The following is a 20,137-nucleotide window of genomic DNA, read 5'->3' on the forward strand; positions in this document are numbered from 1 at the left end:
AATTGCTTTTATTCTTATTATTGAAGATGTATTTCCAAGACTCTCTAAAGAAACCAGCTTTTGATGCGGGCTTTCTAGAGTGGCTCAGGGTGTGGGGAAGAACTGGTCATTAATGAAATACGCTGCTTGTCTTACACAAGCGTCTTCCTGTAGAACAAAAGCAGTATAGCACTCTGTGTAGTCACGTTGTGTTGTGTGACTTATAAATGGCATGAACTGTTCATTTTTATGAACAGTTATCATGTAAAGCTACAAAATTATGAACTGTTTACCTGAAAGGAAAGAAATTGTATTTATGTGATTGCCAGATGATTTATACAAGGGAGGATAGAAATAATTACTTTTAAAAAACAGTTATTAGAAAACTTGCAGAATAGACCACATGGACCTTTGAACACTACACCAAAGTTACTTGGCTTGGTGAACTCCTAGGAAAACATGAACTCTTATCTCACACACTGAAGCTGCTGAAGATCGGGTATAGATATTTTTCCTTTCTGTCAAGAATGTTCTCTCCGCTATAATATTGATGGCTCATCAGTGTATTTTGTACAGTCATAGAATAATTTGAGTTAGAAGGTACCCTGAAAGGTCATCTATTTGTTCAAGTGAGAGCAAACTTCTCTTTTCAGGCTTTCAGTGGGAAAGAATTCTGGAGGTACAGAGTGGGGTGGAGACTTTTTTTTTTTAAATGCAAAACTTATTTTCTGTCGTCTCCTCTGAGGAGAACCGAAGGGGAATAGGAGTGGCAGTTGCTGTGGTGCATTAGAGGATGATGGTCTCATACTGTTCTTCATCCAAAATATATTCACAGCTAAGAGCTATTGTATTCTACACAGGTATTGTATTACCTGGAATCCGTTAGTCATGAGGATTTAGCTTGAATGTGGAGAAGATTCAGCTGAGTGCCTTACACCCAGGCTTCAGGCGGCAAAGGCCAAGATCAGCTGGGCCAAGCGCTCTTTGGCAGAGCAGCACGCAGCCAAGCGAGGCTGGACTGGTGTTTGCAGAGCAGGGTAGGGCTGGGCAGCAGCCTTTGGCAAGAAGATCAAAAAGAAGAGTGGGAGGAAGAAGGAGTCTGTCCTGAGGGGCAGGAGGAACCCCCGACACGCGCGTCATTTGTGGGAACAAGTGACTGCATGTAAGGGGCTAGCCTAAACATTTTCGGTGGCCCTCTGATGCTGGTTAGTTTGTATAGACATCATTAATGTGGACTGAGTCTAGTGCTGATAGTAATTGTTTTCTTTGCAACGTTATCGCTTAAGCCAGTTCAGCTAGGTGTTGAGGGTACATTTTAACATGTTTATTTTGCTGTGAAGTTACTGATTTGTACTAAGCAGGAGAATTGAATAGACTTGAATGTAGTTCTTTATTGGAATAAACTTCTGCTAGACTGATACAGGAAGACTGTATTTTTTCACTTTTATACCTAGATAGCTACTTGTGACAGCTACTTTCAGAAAAAACATAATGATTTGTATGTGCAGATGTTAAAATGTATGACTGTTATTAACAGGTTTTTTTAAATTGTGGATAAGGCTTGTGCGTGAAGCAGATCTAACTGATGAAGGTTTGCGATGAAATACATGGATGCCTGAAGCACTTGGGAGACTTAGCTGGTGATTCCAAGTTCTACTTGAATCTTCACTGCCTGAGTACTGAATCTTTTATTTCTGCAGGATCTAGTACTACAAAACTATGGAGAGCACAGATAATACAGAGGAGGAGAAGCCAACTGTGAGCAATGACAGCACGGACAATGGCGCTGAAACAGCAACAGAAGAACAGCATATGGACTTCAGTACAGAAATTATGAGTGTAACTGAGATGGAACAGTCACCTGATAGTTCCCCCGACTTGAACGAAGAGAACACACAGGAGAGTGAAATTCCAAATATTGAAAGTTTACAGACAACAGATCTTGAGGCTTGCTTTCCTCCAGATTTTGACAAGTTCTGGAAAGTAGTAGAGGACAATCCCCAGGATTTCACAGGATGGGTATATCTACTACAGTATGTAGAGCAGGAGGTTAGTACATGCCCCCTTATTCCTTAGCCCTCCAGAAATAAAGAAAACCAAAACAAGTCATGCATATTCCAGTGACAAATCTCGAACTGTACATCAGGCTTTCGTAGATACTATGTTGAGACAGTTGCCCTTGCCAGTGTTGTAAGCAGAGATCACAAAATAAACACAGTCGTTTTTAAGACAATGTTAAAACAATAGTTGTTTTTAAAACAATGTGAACATTTTTTTCAAGGAAAGGATTCATTGCTTTTTACTCTGTGTTTCTTGCAGAACCACTTACCAGCTGCCAGGAAAGCATTTGACAGGTTTTTCACGCACTATCCATACTGCTATGGATATTGGAAGAAGTATGCAGACCTTGAAAAGCGACATGACAACGTTAAACAGTCTGATGAGGTATGTAGGTAGCTGGGCGCAGCTATTGCCATTGGTCCTGTTAGCCAAACAATGACTAACCTACTGCAAGTCATTTGGCTGCCAGTACCTGCCATGTATGGTCAGGTTTGTAGGGGTTTTGTTTGCACTTGTCACGTCTGTGGCATTTGTAGCTAATGTTTTTTCTCTTTGTTGGCAGGTGCGTTAAACCTCTACAGTTTGTCAAGCTTTGCAGTGCAAGCCTCTGTATTACACTGCAGCTTAACAAGTAGGGCAGGGCTTTTCTGTCACTTACATTTATTACTCATTTTCAAAACAATATAGTTGGTTTGCTGGTCACAATTGCTACATCTTATTGCATTTTTGGTCAGACGCTGTCAATGATGCTCTAATGGGTCTGTGCCCTATGGTCTGTACCCCAAAGCCTGCCCACACAACCTGGTCAGAATGCAGGGACCGCTGCGCTTTGAAGATCAAGACTCTGCACGTGGAGATCAGAACATTGCCATGTTCTATCCAACCTCCACCCAAATGGTAATGGTAGATTATTTAAACAAAATTCCAGTAATTAGTATTTCTAAGGTTCACCGGACAACACAGTGTTGCCTCTCTATTAGGACGTCATTAACTATTTGAAGTTCAGTTTATGTTCTCTTCATAGGTTTATCGCAGAGGACTTCAGGCAATTCCTCTTAGTGTTGATCTTTGGATACATTATATAAACTTCTTAAAGGAGACCTTGGACCCTGCTGATCCTGAAACTAACAGTACTATTCGAGGGTGAGTTGAAAGCAGACTAAGTGGTACGGGAAGCCCATGCATACGGTTACATAGCAGTGTAATGAGATTAATATGTTTAAGCTAAGGAGCAAGCTAATAACAGCCTGTGGTTACTTTAAGGATTTTTAAGAGATGATGGAGCCAAATTCCATAAGAAGGGCTAGACAATACAAAGTGGTACAAGGGTCAAAAGTTGTGACTCGAGAGCTTCGGACTAGACATTAGGAAATACTTAGTGCAGCACTGGAACAGGTTCCCCATAGAATTTTTGGAATGTAATTCCTTGGAGGTTTTCAGGGCATAGCTAGAATGTGTTTGACCTCCTCTGTTGCTGGCAGCGGTCCTGGTTAGGGTAAGAGGTTGGACTAAAGTTTGAACCAAAACCTTAATTGAACTTAAACTGAAGCAGCTTCTAGCTCCGTGATTGATGTATAGCTTTTGTGTGTTAAACTGCTGAAGTAATAGCTTTAGAATCTTTGCAAGATAAAAATGGTAAAGGATTTTGTATTTTCTTAATATCTCATGTTACTGCAAGTGGCTTTTTCTGTTGCCTTTACTTGTTCTGTTGTGGTAGTGCTGGAAGAAAAAAAAGTGAGTGTGAACTTTCTGAAATTCTAGACATCTTGCTACAGACAGCTGGAAAATACTTTGAAGAATTTAAATAATGAATATAAGTGTGGTTGCGAGTAAGTGAGGATGCTCATGATATTTAAATAAGAGCCAGAACTTTTCTTCCTTATTCTCTCACCACATCCAGAAACAACTGTAAAATTATTTCATGTTTCAGAGCCTATGAACATGCAGTCCTAGCTGCTGGGACAGACTTCCGTTCTGACAGACTATGGGAAATGTATATAAACTGGGAAAACGAACAGGGAAACCTCAGGGAAGTTACGTCGATATATGACCGCATCCTTGGAATTCCAACGCAACTCTACAGCCATCATTTCCAGAGGTAAAGAGAAAGCAAAGATTCCGTTAATGCTAGGAGTTTCTTAAGCACATGCTAACCTGCTTCTGTAAATGTGAAAAATGTTCACTTGGGACGAGAGCTTGAAACAGATAGTGAGTTTTATATTCTTATTTATGTACTCATACAGTTTGACTGATTTTTTTTTTTTTTTTTTTTTTTATAGTAATGATACAGATTTTAGGAATTTTGTTTTAGATAAATTCACAAATTCTGCTGTGGAATAAAGGAAGGCCTTGGAATTGTGAGGAAGAGAGGATGTCTCTGAAGAATCAGAATGAACAGTTTTGAGCTTTAATTCCTCATGCAATGCTCACATGTGGTGAAACACTAATTTAATTGATGAAGGAGAAATACTTGGCCAAGTTTTAGATAGTAGAATTCTCTATTAATATGGAGAGGTGAAGAGGGAACCAGAGACCTTAGTTAAGTTATGTACCAGTCTTCCCCATAACTTCTACAGATCTTTTGGTTTTGGAAATAAAGTATCTTCCTCTAAAACTGTTCTTGTCCTTTGCCATGAGTTTTACATGGCAAGTGGTCTGTCTTTGCCACTGAAGTTCATCATCCTTTCATTTCTCTTGGAACAGCAAAGCTTTTGAAGTCTGATAGATAGTAGAAGTTGCATTTTGTCTGTGTGTTGTCAGAAATTGCATTCTCAGAGTTGCTCTAGATCGATAAAGTACTGCAGAACCCCGCTAGGATTTATTATTGTGCTGTGGTTACGCAGCGTATTGCAACATAAAACATCAAATTTGTGTTGACTCGTTTCTATCTATTCTTAGGTTTAAAGAACATATACAGAACAACTTGCCTCGAGACCTTCTGACTACTGAGCAGTTTGTTCAGCTGCGCAGAGAGCTGGCATCTGTGAATGGCCATAGTGGGGAGGATGCGCAACCAGATGACGACCTGCCCTGTGGTACTGAAGATATAACTGACCCTGCCAAGGTACATATGCAGAGGATGTTCGTTGGCATTTCTTGCCTTACTTTGTGGCTGAAAGACGAGTTTATTTGCAGGCAATTTAGCGTATCTGTAGCTGAGGTGTTCCCATAGTTCTCTTGCATATCGTTGCTCTTTGGCTCATGTGATAACTGCTTTTGTCTACAGGACATACCTTTTCAGCGTTTTCATAGGTATTAAAGGAATAGAGTTAAAAAACCCAAGAAGTGATGTACAAAACTTTAGGAATGAATATTAATTACTCCAGTTCACAGGTTAGGAACTGTGGTCTAAGCAAGCTCTTCATCAGCAATGGTTTGTGCAGGTTCACAGCCTTCAGAGGCATACAAAAGCTTGGAGCCATCCAGAGGAATGGCTGGCTCTGAAAATGTACACGTACTGAAACCAAGTTTGACTTGGATCCAAATTCATCTTTAGTTTCAGTCATCTGTAGCGGAAGAGCAAAACTTCAGATAGAAAACCGATTCAGTTGGGTTGCAGTAAGGGCCAAGGCACCATCCGGGCAGCAGCCCATCCCTTCCCCTAGCTCTTCAGGGTAGCATTAATGCATCTGTCATACTTCTGATTTATGCATATTACTGGCATCATAAAATGCATTTACAAAGGTGATGCAGTGTCTACCTGTGTTACATTTTTAAAAATTGTGTTTTAGCTAATCACAGAGATAGAAAACATGAGGCACAGAATCATTGAGATTCATCAAGAAATGTTTAACCACAACGAACATGAAGTCAGTAAGAGGTGGACATTTGAAGAAGCGGTAAGTTTGTTTTTTCTATGTAGGGCAGCATGTGCAAGAGTTTTGAACATAAGACTGGGAGCTAGGAATTCTGAGTAATAGTTAAGCCTTGCGACTTAAACTGCTGTGGGGCTTTGAACAAAGAGCAAATTTCACTTCTTTGCTATTTTTCCTGTGAAAAGGCAACTTGTGAGGTCAACTCTGTCATCTGATGATTTAAAAATCTTTAAGCGGTATTTGGAGAAAGGCAAGATGGTATGTTGTTTACTAAGCAGTCTTTAAAATATACATGCATGAAATGCTATGTAAGTTAGTGCTGCCTTATGCATCTGGGGTGTTGCAAAATAATAGGGGGGTGAAGGTAATTCTAATTGCAAAGGTAAGCCTGTCCTAAAAGGAGAATGAAATTGGTATGGTTTTGTATTGTAACACTATACTCTTAAATCAGGTAACTTTTGTTTTCCAAAAGAAGCCATCGTAACATGCAGCTCCTATGTATAACATATTAAAAGTAATTAATCAAACTAAATCATTTGATCACTACAAATACAGAACTTTTTCTATGTAGAATTAAGTTTAGTTTCTTTTGAAAAAAATCTTGATTTTTAATTTTTTTTCTTTTTGTCTTCCTGCCAAATACCATATTGCATAACATGGTTCTTGTTTTAAATTTACTTTCTTTTTAAAAAGTACATTGAAAATCCATCCCAGGTGTTTAATAGAGGGTCTCCTTGATGGGTTACGTGATGTCAGAACTGTTGTGTTGCTTACTGCACTTTGTTAGACTAGGCCAGGTACCGTATAAGCCAAAAATACGCTGATGTATTGTGGAAAATGGTTATGTCAGTATAGGTGTTCTTGGCTCAGGAAGCCTTAAGCTACAAATTACTGAAACTTGGGAGAATGCTAAAACTGTGGACGTGCTGCAGAAAATGTGTAAGAAACAGGGCGTTCTCTCCTGCTCCTGGCCAAAATCAGTACCTTTTCTACCAAGAGAGTATATCTGCTCTGTAGGTACCAAAGTGTTGGATCAACGAGGAGTTTGAAATATAAACATGTCTTTATAGTGGACGGAAGTGAGGTAGGTAGGCAACAGATTCATGTAAGTGAAGGAGACTGCTTAGACCTGTTTTACAGTTCTTTTAGCAGCAACAGTGTACCTGTGAATTTGTCAGAATGGAAAAAGAGTATCGGGTTCTGTAGCAGAGTTCAGTGAGGAGCATGAAAGGGGTGATTGGCTTAAAATTCCAGGTGGCCTTGAAGAATTGAATATTACTCCTTAATATTCTAAGTTCTTTATCCATTTGTACATAATTGTATCTGAGATGGAATTGCAGTACAGGAGAGAAATAATCGGGTAAAATTAAAGATGAAGGAGAGAAAAAGCAGAAGATCTCTGGAAGGATGCTTTGCTACATTTAATTCAAAGCAATGTTTAAATTTTCTGTGATTAACTGTGTCCCACTCAGCTTCTCTTGTAGTCATCAATAAAAATGCAATCTTGCTAGCTCTTGGACTAATCAGTGTAATGGTCAGTATTTAATACGAAGTTCAATTCAATGCTCTGTCTTTCCTTGTTGTGATTCTCAACCAAACTTTGAATTTGATTTGTAGGATATGCGCTAGTGCAACAGTAAGTACTTTAGTTGTATGTATGTATGTGGACGATATTCATTGTTGTTGTTTATAATGTCATTGTTACGTTGTGATGGCAGGTTTGCAAGGGAGTAGCTGCACTGAGTTCTTTCTCAGCTTCTGTAAACACTTGCACTGATAAAGCTTTCTAGAAAAACAAGCTGCTAGCCTAGAATGTAATTGTCAGCAAAATCTCTTGGTCGGTACTTGGGTAACCCCAGCAGACTTACTTGAATAGATAATGATGTATCATTCTGAACTCCTGTTTATTTAAATGGCATTACTGGAATGGTGTGTGGGTTTTTTTAAGCAACTTGGTGGTACGCTTATGAGTCATAAGTTGCCATACTGTGACTCTTGCAGATAAAGAGGCCTTACTTTCATGTAAAACCTCTGGAGAAAATTCAGCTGAAAAACTGGAAAGAGTACTTAGAATTTGAGATAGAAAATGGCACTCATGAACGAGTTGTGGTCCTCTTTGAAAGATGTGTTATTTCATGTGCCCTCTATGAGGACTTCTGGATTAAGGTAAGGGAAGTGGTTCACCACCTATCTCCTACCAATTGCATACATTGAACTAGTGACTAACCTTTTGTACTCTTGTGGAATGTTGTTCATATATAACTATATCTGTTGCATTAGGAGATGGTCTGCTTGCAACCAGATTTGACTGCTGCATATGCCAACTTCGTTGCCTCTCTACGTCCTTCCTTACAGAAACTAGTCTAGTGGTTCAATAAAGGTGCTGAATGGGTTTAAACAAAAGAATTTTATCGTTCTGTCATGTTTTTAAAGGCAAATACAAGCTTTAAATTTTTCAATATCTGCTCTGTTTTCAACTATAGTATGCCAAATATATGGAGAATCATAGTATTGAAGGAGTGAGGCATGTCTACAGCAGGGCTTGCACGATACATCTTCCTAAGAAACCAATGGTTCACATGCTGTGGGCTGCCTTTGAGGAACAGCAGGGTAAGAGCAACGTTAGTTTTTGCTGGGAGGGATTCTGTTTTTAAGAGGCTGTTGGATGTCTCATATCTTAAAGCATCTTCACCGGTGTTTTAGGCAACATCGATGAAGCAAGAAGAATCTTGAAAACATTTGAAGAGTGTATTCTAGGGCTAGCAATGATTCGCTTACGAAGAGTAAGCTTAGAACGCAGACATGGAAACATGGAAGAAGCTGAACACCTGCTTGAAGATGCTGTTAGGAATGCCAAATCAATTAGTGAATCGTCATTTTATGCCATCAAATTAGCTCGACACCTCTTCAAAGTACAGAAAAATCTTCCAAAGGCAAGAAAAGTGCTGTCAGAAGCCATAGAAATTGACAAAGTATGTGTTCCCTCTTTGCTGTATTAAAAAAAAAAAAAAAAGATCCTGGTATTTTTCTGAAACTTTTTTTTTAAATATGGCAAAAATGATGACAGGAATTGTAGCTGTATGTGATGTTTCATTACTACATGGAGACATCAGTCCCTCTAAACTGATGTTGCCGTATTTGCAGCTTGCAAATGTGGAAGTTTGCAAACTTTTTTCTTCAGAAGCACAGTGTGCTTGATACTTTCCTTTTTCCTCTTTAGAATCTTAAGTATTATAGGCATGTTCACATCTCAAGGTGAACAAAATTGATCGTGTAGGCAGTACTCGTAGATCCTTTTGTATAACCGCAGAACTATTTGGCACTCCGAGTACTACTAGCTTACTATTAGCAAAGTTTTTGCATCTGTTTTTATAGTGTTAGATCACTTCTAACGTGTCTATGAAATAAAGCAGGTCAAAGATAACCAATACAAAACGACAATCTTTTTATTGACTATTCTAGCATATATTTATGATGTAAACATTCTGGTATGCATCCGATAGACGTATATTCACTGTTAAATATCTAACGTGACAGTTGTACAACTTCTAATACATCTTTTGCACAGGAAAATACGAAACTGTATCTCAACTTACTTGAAATGGAGTACAGTGGCGATCTCAAGCAAAATGAAGAAAACATCTTGAGCTGTTTTGATAAAGCTGTCAATGGTGCATTGTCTATAAAAATGAGGATTACGTTTTCTCAGCGAAAAGTGGAATTTCTTGAAGATTTTGGTTCTGATGTAAACAAGTAAGATGTAATCCGTGCAATGGCCAAATTAGGGTCACCAAAAGAGTGCTTGTAGAAGTAGGAGGGAAGGGGTAGGGCTAGTGGCATCCATTAAATTGTTTTGTGTGCCATCAGCTCTTTGTTGAGGGATAGTTGCTTTTCTGAACCAAATTCCTATTTTTAAATATGAATATCTTTTTCAAAAAACTACCTTTTTTTTTTCTGGAATATCTAATGCCTTGTGGAGCAAAATTGTGCTGCCCGTAACTTCTTACTGCAGTTTTCCCTTGCTCAGTTTTGTAAAGGAGGATGCTCCTCAAAGGGACCGTGAGGTGTTTTGTGACACAGGTGTAATTTGATGATCCATACCCTGTGAGCTGCTGCTGCTTGAGGTTTCCAAAACTGCACTAATTTGATTTTTCTGTGTTCAGAAGTAATAACAATGCCGTATGCTTACATGGGAGGATCAGATACTAGAATTGCAACTTTTTAATTAAAAGCTAGATACACTTTTTTCCTCTTAATTTTCTCTTGTAAAATAAGCGCTTTTTATTTATATTTTGCAGCTAATTAACTTGGAAGGACTAACCGTGAGTTAGTCCTTCTGCTTTGTATGTTTTTAACAATAGTTGTCCTTAACTTCTGCAGACTCTGAGCATTCTAACTTGCATGGCAACCAAGCATTGCAAGTTTGGGATCCTAGATAGACCAAACAAAATGAAGTTTTCAGTGCCCAAATAACACTAGAGCACAGAATAAGCTCAAGAAGTGGTTTTCATCAAGAGTAAGATTGACAGAAGAAGCAGTTTTCATGTGATTACCTTGTAAACTGTGGTATGCAGCAGATGAAATGATATTTAGCTATTTATGGGAATTTTAGCTAGGAAATAGGGGTATTACTCTTTCACTCGGCAATATATGGTTATGCTTGCTATATAAATAATACGACTCTCTTGTGCTCCATTAAATCTACCTATGCTTCCCACATTGTTTGGAAAAAGGCTGTAGGTGATACTTTGGTATTGTAATAATTTTGTATAATGCTCATTTACAGTATTTAAAGAAATGAATAAATATCAATGCTGCTATGGATGGCATCAGTGCGCAGCTGAGGGAATGCAGTCACTGGAGGAAGCAGTTGTATCACAATTAAGTTTTAGAAAACCTCTTTATAAAGGAACGTTATAAAAGAACTGTATGAAGCGTGATGAAAGTCGAGGAAGTTGGGAATTTCTGAGAACAGAAGATTTTTCACTATGCATTGTGGAATCCCCCTTCAAATTTAGTTTTTTGGCTTTATCCCATCTTCATGGTGGATCACTGATTGAAGTTTGGTTTAGACTGTTTTTGTGTTTTTACAGCCTGAAGTAGACATTTTAAAATGGTTGCATGAAAATGGTGAGCAAAGCTTTATTTCTTTTTGTCTCCTTCAGGCTTCTGGATGCCTATGATGAACATCAAGCACTTCTCAAGGAGCAGGATTCTTTAAAAAGGAGAGCAGAGAATGGGTAAGAAGTATGTTCACCTGGGGGTATATACTAACCTGATAGATGATGCAGTATGGGGTAGCTGGAGCACATACTATGCTGAACTATAGCTGATACAAAGCACTCTGGAAATGCTTTAAAAACAGTTCAGAGAACAATCTCAGGGGCTGTGGTTTTGTGGTTTTTTTTTTTTTTTCATTAAGCTATTAATATATATACACATATTTTTCAGCTTTAAACCTACTGCTTGCAAGAACAAAACCACTGTTTTTTAATCACTTCAAGTATAAACTAAATAAGGCTATAATGTTGGCTACAATTTTTGGAAACAGATCCACTGGAAAATAACCTCTTGAATTATGTATCACAGAAAAAAACAGTACTGGTAAAAATAACTGTCACTGAGCAGAAACATGATTTGCTGTCTCAGTTTGAGTACCACAACAATTTAGAAACCAGGCTATTGTTCTGAGGCACAATATGCTACTGTCTTTCTCTAAATCAAATTCTGTTGCCCTGTTTGGACGTGGCACTGAGTTTGAAAATATTACTTACCCTTATCCGTTATAACATTTCTCACACAAAGACATGCTCAGAATTTTATCTAAGATACCATTTACCAGCAAACATTAACTTCACAGGTCAGAGGAGCCAGATGAAAAGAAAATGCTCACAGACGACCCAACTTTGGCATCAGCACAGATGATGGATGGAGACATGCAAGTCAATCAGGCAGCGTATAACTACAACGCCTGGTATCAGGTAGGTGTGTGCTTTTGTTCCTTCGTTTAACGTGCACATTCTGAATAGATGCAGGTTGTGGTTTTCCCAGTGACTGTATCTATGGCCCAGTGTCAGTTGGTGAGGGAAGCTTGGAGTAGAAATTTAGCTCCTGTTTTCTTGATTCCTCTTTGGCCTCTACACATGGAAGTGTGAAATATTTCCCTCTGTGGAGTGAGATGAGCAGTTTGGTGGCTAGCCCTTCACGAGAAGGGAAGTGTGGCAGCAGCTGAGGGCATTGCTGGCTAAGGGCAATAGACTTGTGCCGAAGTGTTTTGCCCAGGAGAGTCGCCTTGGGATGCAAATTTACTGTCCGTTTTGATAGTTTCTCTCTCCAACTGGTAGTTCTTACAAGGTCTCTGTATGGATTCTACTGCGCTAGTACACAGTGCATGCGAAATCAGTCTGTTCAGTAGCTTGTCTTTTGGGGCTATTCTTGTATGGCATTTAATTTTGTCCCCTAGAGTAGCTTAAAGAGTGAATTGGTGATACCCTACCTCAGTTTCCTCTTCTTGCTTGTGGCAGCAGCAACCTCCAGAACATGTTCTGTTTGCTTCTAGACTGATGTCCATTTTGTGTTCTGACTTGCCCAAGGGGCAGGCTGTAAAGTCAGAGCTTCAACACCTGCCTGTACGTAGGTGTACTGGTAAAGGTGGGTACTGCTGGTGCCCCCTGAGCTGGGCAGAGCGTGAGGCACTGCACGCTTGGGATGCTTATTCTTGTGAGTTGTAGAGGGTCCAGCTGAAATTCTTGCTGAAGCAGTTTAATGAAAACTGTTGTTTAGACTGCAAGGAGCTACCAAGCCCATGAGAACAGTGTTTGCAGATGGGACACAAACTGGCTGCTGTGTAACTGGTTTAGAATTGTCCGCATCAAGGTCAAGTGTTCTTTCGAAAGTCAGGCAGTGAAAGGTGTCTCACCCAGCATGGGTAAACCACGCAGTACTGGGCCAGGAAAAATGCCCCAAGTTATCAAATGCAGCACCGTGGGAATAGCAGGCTTACGGTGCTGGTGAAGATCTCAGTCCTGTGGTTGAAATAGTAACTCCATCACTGTCTGCCTTCTGTGCGTCTCACAACCTGCTTGAGAACAGCAGACAGAAGCGCTTCCTGAGGGAATGGAGACATTTCTTCACGCTACCCCAACAACATTATGCAGCTGCATACCTGCCTCGGCTCAGCTGCGGTAGTTGGGGTACAGTGGGTTGCAGTAAGGCCACAGGAACTGTCTCTGTGACAGCCCCTGCTAGCTACAAGCTGATGGCTTTGAAGGGAGTAGTGTTAGGGCACTTCAGCTTGCTGCCCTGGCTCTCCTGTCTTGCGGAGTGTGCCGTAACAGTGAACATGGAGCTAGGGTACAGACAGTTTGTGCTTACATTACCTCCTGCTCCCTCCGTTCTTCCTCTGAGATTCTCTTGAAAGGGAGGTAACGAGGAGCCGTAGAGCAAGTACCAAAGAGGGGATCTGAGGAGCCAGAGTGAGCCTCTGGCCTGTGCTGTATGAGAAGCTAGGAGCACTACGGGCAACAGCACCAGCCCCTGCGCTGACCCTGGCTCCAGATCTGAGCCTGGGTTTGCCCTGAAGCACCCTTGTGCTTTGCCTCGGCAGCAAAGCTGACTGCCAGCGGCCTCAAAGGTAGTTCGGAGTTCGTGGGCCTCGCACTGCAAGGGAACACCTTGCTTGTCCCGGCCTGTGTACCAGCCGGGGGTACGGCTGGGTGCAAAGCCTGGCTAAGGAGGTTCTGAGCCCTCAGCGTTGTGGCTGTGGCACGAGCACAAAGCCATGCTGGCTGCTCTGTTCAGGACCGTCACAGTCACAAAAGGGTGGCCTTCCCTGTGCCTCTCCGGGACGGTCGATAGGCAGCCTGTTACCAGGTATGCTTCGCGGAGCATGGGCAGTTTGACTTAGTTACCGTGTTGGTTTGTTTTTTTTTCTCCTAGTACAATTACCAGAACGCCTGGAATTATGGACAGTATTATCATCCAACTTGATCTGAAGAGTGAGCGAAGTTCACACTGCTGCAGTTTCAACAAAGACGGAATTAAAAAAATATATTTTTCTAAATTAGGGATGTGAAAGAACTGTTGTAATACCTGCTTTTTGGTCTTTTGCATGTGAAGTGAGCTGATGTTCACAGGGTATGTGTGAAGCAAGATTTGTGTGCTGGTAACTGATAAATGGTATCTCTGTACAATTCTAGTTTACCATAAATGCTTTTTTTTTTTTAAAATTCCCTGCACTAATTTATGGAGATATCTGAAGAATTTTTTTCAGTCTCATAATGATTCTATAGACATAATGAGTAAAGCTGTAGTTTTTCTGGGTTTTTCTCTCCCAAAGCCGTTCTGCTGACCAGTGTCAGCGACCACAGCTGCTGTGGGAGACAAGCGGGGCGGGAGTGCTGCCGCTTCCGGAGCAAGGCCGGCCTCTCCTGCTCTGCTTTCCAGCCAAAGCCCCACAGCCTGCTTCTATCACAAGATCTCTTCCCGTGCCCCGGCGAGCAAAGCCCAGGCTGCTTGGTTTATGTTGTTATGATTGAAGTTCTTCAGATTACGACGGCAGCCTTTGCAAGCTGCGATATGCATTTTCTATTCTGTGTGGGGGTCAAAAATGAAAATGCAGTGCAAAATGACGTTGCATTCTTTTTTAAAAAGCACAAACTGTGTTTGGGATGATTTTTGTATTTGGAGTTTTTCATGTACACAGTGTGAGCAGACTTTTTTCATTTTGATCAAAGTGATCATTCCCATTTTTGTAATAAAAGCAAGGAATTCAGTAGTCCTCTGAGCTTTCTTGGATTCCCTTATTCAAGGCAGGAGTAAGAAAACCAGAATCTCAGTTTAACACCCGTTTTGTTGAAACAAACTCCTGTGGCTGTGGTACAGGAACACCTTGGGAATGTTCCTGGCATGTATGGTTCTCGGCTAGGTGGGGGTGGGCATCTTGCCTGACACAAATATAAAATGCCTTTGAAGGAGAACTTCAGTGGAATTTTTTTTTTTCCCTAATTTAGGGAATGCCTAGCCTCTAAATGTAATTTTTTTCCTCTTCTAATATTTTAGGTTAACTAAAAGTGTTGTAAAACTCGGCAGCTACATAGACTTGAGCTAGTTATTGAGTGTTTTTCAGTAAAAGAGCACTCAGCCCTGGAAGGGGTAATGAAGTCATGGCAGTTGCAGATGGGTCTGCTTCTCCCTTAGCAGTGTGCTGGAGCCCACTGCCATTTTCACCCATAGTAAGAGAGAAGTTTTAAGGTGATCATATAGGCAAAAAAAAGTGAAGTCACTTGCATGTATAAACTATGTTTTCTTTAGTGGTATGTTACTGTACAGCAGTTGGGGGCAGGGAAAACAAACTTGATTTCAATACAAGGCCACGGTTGTAACTATATCCTGAAGTTACAAAAGCAAAACTGCAGTTGGCAGAAGCTTTCTTGATCATAAATGGATTCCCAGCAGCAACAGAAACTCTTCATTTCATTCAATATCCACCAATTCCACTTCAAAGAAAAGTTTTGCATTTGGTGGAATCCTGTTTGCACAAGTTAAGGAAGCTTTAAAAACAACCAAACAAAAGCCCAACCCCTGAAAGAATCCCCGCGTAGTAAACAGAGCCCTCAGCATTAGGGGATTTGCCACCTGCTGTCCTGCTTCTCCTCTGTCAGTTTTGTATTTCACTGACCCAGATTTAGCATAGGACCACAGCTGCTGTCCACATGGGTCAGCACGAGGTACTGGGTACCAGCTCTGCAGGTACACCTGTATTAAGCCATACTTCTTATTCCCATCCTGCTGAAGATGAGCGGATGAGTCTTACCTGAACTGCTTAAGCATGGTCTCCATTTTTGGGACGCAGTCACTAGTCTTCCTCTGGGAGGACATTAGACTGTCCTACTATACCAGAAGGAAGGAGAATTTCCAGACAGTCTTTTAAAGTCATCAGGACAGGATTTGAGCAGGAGAGAACAATCATGTCCCTTCCTCTGGAAGCACTGGTACACGACCGCACAAGATGTTCTGGAGGATCACTCCCTCCAGCCCGTATTTCAGTTGTATCCCAGAACCAGTTCTAGCCAAGATTTAACTCTGTCTCTACAATTACAGCCAGTAGCCTTGCTCCCACCTCCCTGCTGCACTGGTTAGCACCCCCATCAGTGTTGCGGGAATAAGCAGCTGGAGTAAAAAAAGCAGGCAGAAAACAGCAGCAAGTTCTCCGCAGTACTCCCTCCAGGAGCTTTACTTCAGAACAAATGGGCAATTGCAGCCAGCCATTAAGTTCACTGAATTTCTTTATATTCGTGAACCTTCTAAGCCTGCTATGAGTAACAAGTGAATGCACCCCTCCATTACACCCCTGTCCACAAAGCACTTTATTCCACCCAGCATTTCCAAGTTACTTAATGAGTAACTGATTGGGGAAGGATACTTAGCATCTGGTTGCCCTTTCTTGCCATATGCCCACTCGGGTTCAATTTCCAGTTGAGCCTTCTCTCCTTTACTCATTGTTAGGAGAGCTTCATCCCACTAAAAGAAAAGAACAAACAAAACCAAACATAAAAAAAACAAAGCAAACTCAAAGAACAGAACAACATGTCAGTCTTGCAGATCTTGACCAGAAGCGCATGTCACGTGCTCTTCCAGTTTTCTCCGATGAATACCTGCGTGGTACCACACCGTTCTTTCCAGTGTGCTCACCCACCCCAGAGCACAGCCCTGCGGTAGCTTCACCTTTTTATTTGTGGAAACGCTCCCCCGTGGCTGATGCTCCCTGCTCCCACACTAGCCTGTACTGCACTTCGCAGTTCAGGTTCGTGCTTCTCTGTTGGGCAGACATTAGCAAGCCAATGAAGCAACACACTTCTTTCAGTGGAAGTATCCACAGTTCCGGAATGCGTTTCATGGCAGACCACCACACCACCACATGCTGTAGTGGGTACCAAGGGGCTGGTCTCCCTCGACCTCATGTTTCCCCACCACTCTGCAGTATCAATGGATTGGCATTTGTTTTAGGCTGACGCTTAAAGACTAGTTTTGTTTCAGTGCTTGTCCCTCTCCAAGACCGGCTCGTGCTGCCCAAAGCTGGCATTCGGTTTAGCACCGTATCAGCATTTCACAGCGAACAGCTGCTGCTCACGCCTTGTAGCTGCGCAAGGAACAGATCTGGCACCCACCCAAATGCAGCAGCGCTACGCCAAGAGACTACAGAAAAACGCAGGCAACCGCTGCTTCTGCGGTACTGGCCACAAGCCCAGGGACATTTTCCCCTTCTCTGCTGCAATCCTGTCACCCATAAAGGCCTTTTTCCTGCATAGCAGCAGCATGGAAAATGATGCTGGGTTGGGTTTGTTACGTTTTTAATGTCAGGTAAGCATAAGATCCTTCTTGCATTCCCATCTTGTGCAGACAGCCACCAATTTCACCACTGGCTCAGCAGCAGCGAGACAACAGTTAAGCACCTTGTTTGCTTTGCACATTTGTACTCCCAGACACACCAGGTCCACACCACTGCCTGTGATGCCATGATGTAAGCGAGCAGATGGGTGTGCAGAACACTCGAGTGTTCTACTGAGTGCTTTTAGCCTACCTAGATATTCCCTCAGTGCTGGACACAGCCGAGGAGTTACAGCAGCAGAACTGCAACTCATTTTAGTGCATGACAGCAGCTAGGACTTGCAGTTTCAGCATCCAGTTCAGAGCTAACATGAACTGAAGTGCACATGAAGAGGCACCAGGAAAAATACCAAAAAGATGCTGAGAAAACAATCTTCTGACAGACCAAAGCACGCCAAATGCAGTGTGATCGATGGAGCCCTGGGAACCCCATAACCTTGTCTGCTGTACAAAGCACGAGGCAGAAGCATGCAGATGGCTATGCTTGTCCTGAGGAACACGTAGTTGTTATGCTGTGCTCCACGCACTTCTTCATGAGAGCAATGACGCTGCAGATTGATAAATGCATCTGCAAAGAATCAATATGACATTCTGTGGGTGTAAACACTTTCAACTTGCCTTTTTATGTTCACAAGAAACAAGAACAGCAGCTCAAAGTTTGCACCCCAGTCATAAATCCTGCTGAATGAAAACTTTTTGGATTGAGGGAGTCATTAATGGTTTACTTACACCTCGGATTACTTTTCCTACGCCACCTTTGAAACTTAAAGGTTTGGCTGCTTTTTTCTTCTTTGAACCTGAAAGACAGTTATATGTTCATTTGCTTTAACATCACACCAGCACATATCATACTTCTATCTAAAATTACTATTATGATCATGCTTTATATAAGTATCTGTTCTTATAATATTATTTTTAGCCCACTGTCAGATTTTTAGGGGAAAATTTAGTGCTGTGGACTAAAAACATTATTAAATGTTCAAGTTGCACTAAGAGCTAAAGTTGATGAGCATCTTTCAAATACTGATCCAGGGAACGTAAGAGACTCATTCTGAATTGCTAAAGTTGATGGTACAAGTCATAAACACATTACTGAAACAAAAAACATCGATAGGGAACGTACATACAAGTACAATGAATCACAGGCAGTGCTCCAGTGACAGCCCTGCCATTCCTCTCAGTGTTGGACACCACTGCTGGAAGAGTGTTTCTAGCATTTCAGAATTTCATATACCTAAATTCTCCAATTGAGGAACTGTCACAAAAACACCAGCATACTTCTCCAGAGTGGATATGGTATACCAGATGACTTGAAATTGCTCTCATTCCAGTGCCTCCTGTTTAAGGGTTTATTACAGAAGCACACCAAGACATGTATATTTAGAGAAGCTAATACCATTGTTGGTGCTTGAGTTCCATAGATAAGGGAAGCTCCCAGGGCAGGAACTGACTTTCCTTCAAAGTAGTTTCAGTACTGATTTAATTGCTGCATTTCACATTATCTATGGCCTGGAGAATGCTAAACGTGAGGTCTCGCAAGATGCAGCGGTGTAACTTTACACCAGACAGTCCTAAAATACTGCCCTGTGTTCTCTCATGGAAAATCAGGCTCCAGGAGTAGGCTGCACGGACAGCCCCGGTCTGCTCAACAAGACGGCAAAAGCAGTCTGTCAGGACCCCTGCCACGCACACCTTCCAGAAGCAAATGCTTGCCCAAGGCTGCTTAACAATTCCAGCTAATTTTCTCCATGTGCATTTGCAACAAAAGCCAAACAACATATACGTGACCTTACTTGTTTGAATATTGGTATCGAAGACTGTCCCATCCTGTAGTTTTCCTGTATACCAGCAATGAACAGTGTCTCCTTTCTTCGGAAAGTTGGTTTTATCACCCTTCTTTAAAATTGATTTTGTATACTTTGGCGGCCCCTAAGTTTATAAAAACAGACTTATGACTGCAGCATTAACTAGTCTCAGACCAACTACCTTCAAAACCAAACAACCACTTAGTTCAAGGCACCAAATAAGCACATGCAGTGCTAGTGAATGGCACGCTTTAAAGCGTTCACTCGTTATTGCGGTGCTGTAATATTTGGGGAAAATGCAGCAGCGTAGGAGCAGATTTCAGCAAAGGCTGAAGCTTTGGGAGATGCACTGGGCCCATTGCTAATTCAAGTTACAGAAGCTGCGGAAGGTTAAGGCACGGTACAAACACCAAACCTCTTGCTGTCAGCAGGTTTTTGAAGACCCGGCTAACTTGGCCGCCCCGCGCCCTCGCCCAAACAACGCGAGGCGCGGGTGCCGCACCGACCTCCTCCGCGGCCTCCTCGGGCTTCGCCGCTTTCCCCTTGGCCTCCTCTGCCTTCGCGGGCTTCGCCTTCTCCGCCGCCTTCTCCGCGCCGTCCGTGCCCTTGAACCGCTGCGGGGAGGCAGAGCGGCGGCAGCCGTCAGCCGCCACCCGGACCCCGGCCCCCGCCCCCCGCCCCGGCCCCGCACCTGCGTGTGGAAAAGCTGCGTGTAGGCCGCGATGAGCTGCTCCTTGTTCGCCGTCTTGGCCACGTTCTTCACCTGCCCCAGCAGCTTGTGCTCGGCCAGGAACTGCAAAGACACACCGGTGAGCAGCGGAGGATCCCCCTCCCACACACACCGCCCGCCCGCTCCCGCCCTTACCGCCTGGGCTGCGTGCTCCTGCAGGAACTTGATGATATCCTTCTTGGGCAACGCCTCGCTCCGCAGCTCCTCAGCGCTCCAGGGCTGCGCCGGACCCACCGCTGCCGCCATCTTCCCGCCCGCCACCGCCTCCGCCTCCGCCTCCTCCTCCTCCTCCTCACGCACCGCCCAGCCTTCCCATCGTCCCTGCGGCGGCTCCCGCGGGGTTTTCAAGCGACGGGGCT

The 20,137-nt window shown here is 42.4% G+C and overlaps 2 protein-coding genes across 2 annotated transcripts; one reads left to right on the plus strand and one right to left on the minus strand.

Annotated features, from left to right (window-relative positions):
- Window positions 1-1,698: 1,698 nt before the first annotated feature.
- PRPF39 (pre-mRNA processing factor 39) lies at window positions 1,699-14,601 on the plus strand (the record flags this gene model as incomplete). Its single annotated transcript, XM_082000248.1, has 13 exons — window positions 1,699-2,028; window positions 2,299-2,424; window positions 3,065-3,183; window positions 3,971-4,138; window positions 4,939-5,104; window positions 5,772-5,879; window positions 7,857-8,021; window positions 8,339-8,465; window positions 8,559-8,827; window positions 9,424-9,608; window positions 11,021-11,095; window positions 11,716-11,836; window positions 13,794-14,601. 13 exons carry the CDS (start codon window positions 1,699-1,701, stop codon window positions 13,842-13,844), a joined length of 2,010 nt encoding a protein of 669 aa, XP_081856374.1. The 3' UTR covers window positions 13,845-14,601.
- A 728-nt stretch (window positions 14,602-15,329) lies between these two features.
- On the minus strand, window positions 15,330-20,024 carry FKBP3 (FKBP prolyl isomerase 3; the record flags this gene model as incomplete). Its single annotated transcript, XM_082000421.1, has 7 exons — window positions 15,330-15,384; window positions 16,279-16,376; window positions 17,973-18,040; window positions 19,037-19,172; window positions 19,555-19,662; window positions 19,740-19,841; window positions 19,914-20,024. The coding sequence occupies 7 exons, from the start codon at window positions 20,022-20,024 to the stop codon at window positions 15,330-15,332; spliced, it is 678 nt and encodes a 225-aa protein (XP_081856547.1).
- Between the last annotated feature and the right edge of the window lie 113 nt (window positions 20,025-20,137).

The sequence above is a fragment of the Phaethon aethereus genome (genome assembly GCF_964289735.1).
Source record: "Phaethon aethereus genome assembly, chromosome: 5".
Classification (NCBI taxonomy): Eukaryota; Metazoa; Chordata; class Aves; order Phaethontiformes; family Phaethontidae; genus Phaethon; species Phaethon aethereus.